The 5477-nt window shown below is 44.6% G+C and overlaps 1 protein-coding gene across 1 annotated transcript; it reads right to left on the reverse strand.

The window, feature by feature from the left end:
* Positions 1 to 2981: 2981 nt before the first annotated feature.
* LOC306715862 (leucine-rich repeat neuronal protein 2-like) lies at positions 2982 to 5270 on the reverse strand (the record flags this gene model as incomplete). Its single annotated transcript, XM_079186340.1, has 1 exon — positions 2982 to 5270. The coding sequence occupies one exon, from the start codon at positions 5268 to 5270 to the stop codon at positions 2982 to 2984; it is 2289 nt and encodes a 762-aa protein (XP_079042466.1).
* Positions 5271 to 5477: the final 207 nt, after the last annotated feature.

Below are 5477 nucleotides of genomic sequence, written 5' to 3' on the forward strand. Positions count from 1 at the left end.
GCAAACGAGGACGCACTTGTGGTACAAATTCCTGCCAATGGTTTTACTTCACACTAGTACACTGATCAACAGGTGGCGGTAATTCACCAAGAAATGCTGCAGTGCTCCAGAAAAGGCAGTGTAGATGAATTCTGCACGCTATTAAAGATGGTTATTAAAATACTAGTTGTAGAATACTTAAACAATCGTTTTGCGAATGTTTTATGGCACGCTTATTAGACCTCAAGGATACACTCTAGTTTTAGTGAGCAACACTGAATGTAAACAAAACAAAACTCCACAGGGCCCCTTTTACTGCTCAAAAAGAGTTATTTTATATTCCAGTAAGTCGTCGAACTGCAGCTAAAATATATCAATAATGACAAAATACTGCAGTGAGTAAAGGATTGTTGCATTGGATGTACTAACAGTATGAATTGGTACTCTTTTACATGACTTGCTAAACTATTTATTTCCACTTGCTAGTGATCGTAAAGAATGACACGTTTGTTAAGAAATAACAACATAAAGTCACAATATGGTTTACATATAGATCATTGTATGTATATACAGTATTGTGTTGCCTTATTGAAGAAAATGTATCATGTTTTGTGTGAATAAATACAGAGTCTAACTAGATTAGATGAGACATCTTTATTGTCCACTCACATGGAAATTTGTCTTTGTCTACGGTTGAAAGTTTATATTTATAAGTATTATAATAGTAGTATAATATAATAAATTATAAGTATATATTTTCTATACATATATTATATAAAGAAGAAGCCTTTGATAGTGTGTTACAAAAAGTAGTTTAAGAATTATTCTGATATTTTACTTTTAAGTTTTCCCTGTGCCGTTTCAGACCTCCAGTAGCGCGGTTTTCAGCAAGCAGGTCCCCGTTTTGATCGTCTCGTGCACGCGCGCGATGGCACGCGCGCTGCAATGACACAATACTCTCACGGTGTGCCTCTATTCCCCTGATCTGCAGGTGGAGGTAATACGCCAAGATATGCAACAATGCGCCATCAAAGGCAGAGAAGAAGAAAACGGCAAACTCGTCAGCATGGATGTAAACAGTGCAGGATTTAAAATACTTCAAAATCGACTTTGCCAATTTTCTTATTAGGACGGAAATACAACAACATATTCGTCAGAGCTCAAATATAAACAGTGCATGTTGGTGAGTACACTAAATGTAAACATTACTTTTTTTATTTATAAGAAAACTCAACAGGACCCTTTTAAATATAGCTAGGTGTCAATACCACAATGTAAATATACCTCATTGCAAATACAGGTTTAGCATTCATTCATGTTACTTCAGAAGTATTAGCAGATATCAAAGATATTAAAACAATGTATGGAGGCACAAGGCCCCCTGCATTTCATATAAGGGGATTATTCGACTGATGAATTATAAGTAAAAAAACATTTTAGTGTTGTAGTTGGCCCAGTTGGAGCTATTTTTTTAATCTATATTTGGAATTTGTTTTCTGTAGGCTAAAGCAGTATCTCACATTTATAAGCTTACTTGTATAACTTAAGCTGTCAAATACATGTAGTGCAGTAAAAGTAGCCTACATATTGGCCTCTGAAATTTAGTGGAGTCAAAGTATAAAGTATAAATGGAAGAACAACCATGTATGTTATGTTCAGTACTTGATTAAATGTACTGAGTTACTTTCAACCACAGTATAACATTGTATTGTTATTATGACTTACTGTAGGTTTTAGGCAGGGTTATAAAGCTAAATACACCAACAATTACAATTAATTTACACTTCAGTGCTGGCAGCTTGTATCAGTTGTGCACTTACCTACTGCACTGGAAAGAGTTTTGTTTGCTGTAATTGTGTTAATAATGTTCAACTCACGTTATTAGGAGCAGTCTGACGTAGACAAATCAATTTCTATTGTTATTATACAACAACAATTCCCTGTGCTACTGCTCATCAAGGAAACACTTTGGAAGACTATACTTTCACCTGTCTGAAGCCTTCGCTCAGTTCCAGGTCTTACCCAGCAGGGGACACACTGTGTGTTTACTGAGGAGGTGTCAGATGTCCTGAGCTATTATCATACTTATTCCTACTGTGGAGCAACAGCAGCTGCATACTGATATGCAGGGAGTCGTCGCTGCAGATGAATCTCTAATATGTGACTTTGAGTTTGGTTTAAGGTCATCTGCCATGCTGTGTTTACCCGCAAGAAAACAAGACATAAACAGTAGCATTGTATAAATGAAAAAGATTTTATTGAATAATAGCTCAAAATAGAATTTAACACAATTACTTTTAGATCACTTTTATGCTTAAAGAAGATGTGGGTTGTTAGGCGCGGAATCAGGATGAGCATACTGTATTATGTACTGCGAGATGTACAACCCAGTCCAAGGTACTGAAAGCTAAGCAAAAGGGTTGTTTACGTACATCAATGCAAGCATTTCATTCACTATCAGACTCAAGGCAGAGTTTCAACTGCTTGGAGAAAGAATGGTTCAGTCTGTGGAACATGTAGACAGGAAACATGACAAATACCCTGCAGGTCTGAGCCGCTCTCCTCTGCAGGTATCTGTCCCTGGATTGAATCGGGTTGTCTTTAGTTTCAGTCCAGTGGTCATCGGCAGCTCAGACTCATTTGTTTCTCCTGTGTTCACTCACTGTGCTGCAGGAGTATGATTGTCCACCTTTATTTTTCCTGGTTAGGGTTCAGGCGTTCTTTACAACACATATTAACACACCAACAATGTCAATATATACTTTATACTGTATATAAAATAAATACAAATCTCTTTCTGCACCACCGCTCTGATCTATGACTGATGATCTTTTCTAGCTGTTATTCACAAAGTGTAGGCTATATTTGACATTTTGTATATGTTTGTGTCAGTGTTTGTTGTCTGGATTTGAATGTGCACAAACATAATAATCTCAGCAGTCCTGATGTTAAAGCAGTTCCTCACTTTGCTTGGTCTAAGGTGCATTGTTTCCTTCTGTCTTTTAATTGATGATCGGAGCCTTAGGACTTTTAATTTCCTGCAGGATGGTACCGTGGTGTTTTCCTTGCTCATTGTCCCAGCCCTGGCCTGCCAGCAGCAGCAGTATGATTGCGAGCAGCAGTAGTGTGACTACTGTGGAGGTCAGCTCTGGGCTCAGCTGCAGGCCGGGCTGAGGCTCTGGGACATCCTTCGTCCTGAATGAAACGCACTGAGGCTTTCTGCTCTCTCCTGATCTCCTGCTGGCATGCGTGGTGCCCTCACTAATCCCTAAATGTAGACACACTCTGTAAAATGTCTCTGCCTGCAGGTGGGTCAGGTTGAAGCTCTGAGTACCAGCCAGGATGCGTGTGGTGTATGTGGGCATGTGTGCGTTTGAGTATATGGCTTGCCAGGATAGACGAGTTGAAGGGAGGTTGCGCCCGCTCTGCCAGGACAGGATAGCATAGTGTTGTCCAACCTCCCTCACCTCCAACCTGGCATCTTCGCTGAATAACTGATATCCCTTCTTATTAGCAGCCATCCCCCTCTTTCTTTTCTTCTCTCTGCCATGCACACCCACAGTAACGCTGCGAGTATCTGCTCCCAGTGCATTCTCAGCTACACAGGTATACAACCCTGCCTCGCTGGAGGTGACCTGGTTCATTTCCAGAGTTCCCTCAGGCAATAGCCTGTAGTGTTTAGAGGGATTACAGGGAGTATCATCTTGAGGCTGGCTGTGAGAGACGCTGGATGTGTGGTTGAATCCCTCAGAGGCTGCCAGGCTGTGGCAGGGAGCCGGAGCTGGTACACCTTTGGATGCATGGCTCGGTGCAGGACCAAGTCTCAGCCCAGAGGGAGTCACCCAGTACAGTTCAGGCTGTGGATCCGCAAGAGCTCGGCAGTGCAAGACCAGTTTTCCTCCTTCTCTCACCCCAACGTAGGAAGGGAGGGAGCTGGTCGGGATCATGGGGAGACATGAGGCCGACATCTCCCTGGAGGACACCTCTCTCACTCTGCGAGCCCTGAGCTCCGCAGGTTCGGAGCACAGCGTGGCCTGGGGCTGGATGAAACGCACCATTCGAGGTGTTTGTCTCTCTGTTTGTGCGTCTTCACTGTGATGGGGAGAGGCCTCCTGAGCGGCCCAGTGAAACAGGCAGTCACAGCGCAGTGGGTTGGAGTGTAAGCTGACCTCCTGAAGACTCGGCAGGGAGAGCATGATGTGCTGGTGCAGTGCGCTCAGAGAGTTGGAGTTGAGCATCAGACTCTCCAGCCTGCTCAGCTGAAGGAAAGCCTGAGGATGAATGTAGGACAGTCGCGGGTTGTTGGTGATCTCGAGCTTCGTTAGCTCTGGAAGGTTTTCCAGGGCGGCTCTCTCAATGGACACCAGCTCCTCCATGTTGTTCAGGCCGAGCTCCTTCAGGTGGACCATATCTCGGAAGTCCCCTGTCTCGATGAGTTTGATGCGGTTCTTGTTGAGGTCGAGGAACTTCAATCCTGGCACTCTCATCAGGGCCTGAGTGGGAACCTTTGTCAGCAGGTTATCGTAGAAGGAGAGGCTTTCTAGGCCATCCAACCCTTCCAGTGCTTTTTCAGCCAAGCCTCTCAGACCCATACCACCAAGAACAAGACTCCGGAGGGTTTTTAGGGCCAGGAAGCCTCGCTCAGGCAGGGCCTCCACAGGGTTTCCCCCAAGCATGAGAACTTCCAAGCGGGGCAAAGCCCTGAACCACCGAGGGTCAACAGTGGTGAGTCTGTTGTTGTTGATATGCAGACGCAGTAGGGAGTCCAGACCGGTGAAGGCTCCAGGTGCTATCGAGTGTAAGTTGTTGTGACTGAGGAAGAGCTCCTGCAAAGCTGGAAGTGAGGAGAAGGAGGCCTCAGGGAGTCGACAGAGATGGTTTTCCTCCAGGTGTAAAGACAGTAGAGAGGGCAGGGAGGAGCTCTGAGTTATTGTCTTGACACGACTGAAGCGATTCTGGGAAAGGTCAAGATCGGTGAGATTGGCGAGTCCGTGCAGCACCGCAGTGTTGAGCTCAGACAGAAGGTTGCTTTGCAGGCGCAGGGTGTGTGTGTTCGGGGGTATGGGTAAGGGGAGCTTGGTCAAGAGCAGGTCGTTGCAGTCCACAGTGGGAGCTTCATGGTAGACAGAATCAGGGGAGAACCACGGCTTGATCTGACACACACACCGCACCGGGCAGGTGACGTGCCATGGTAGCGCGTGAGGGAGCGAGCCCACAACGCCTGGCACACATACACCAACCAACACACACAGGAGACACTGCGACTGTAGAAACACTAAAGTCGGCCTCATAATCCTCGCAGGAGCTGATTCAGACAAGGTGGGGAAGAGTTTGCTGTTAGGATGTGAGATGAATCATTTGGACAAGAAATGTATGTGAAGTCTTGTTAACAGTTTCAAGATGTGCGTGCTAACTGTGAAAGGTGAACCAGATGAGTCAGTGTCGTCATTCATACATTCTAAACCGATTAAAGTGCGATACATTTGTTAACAGCATTC

The sequence above is a fragment of the Pholis gunnellus genome (genome assembly GCF_910591455.1).
Source record: "Pholis gunnellus genome assembly, chromosome: 3".
Lineage (NCBI taxonomy): Eukaryota > Metazoa > Chordata > Actinopteri > Perciformes > Pholidae > Pholis > Pholis gunnellus.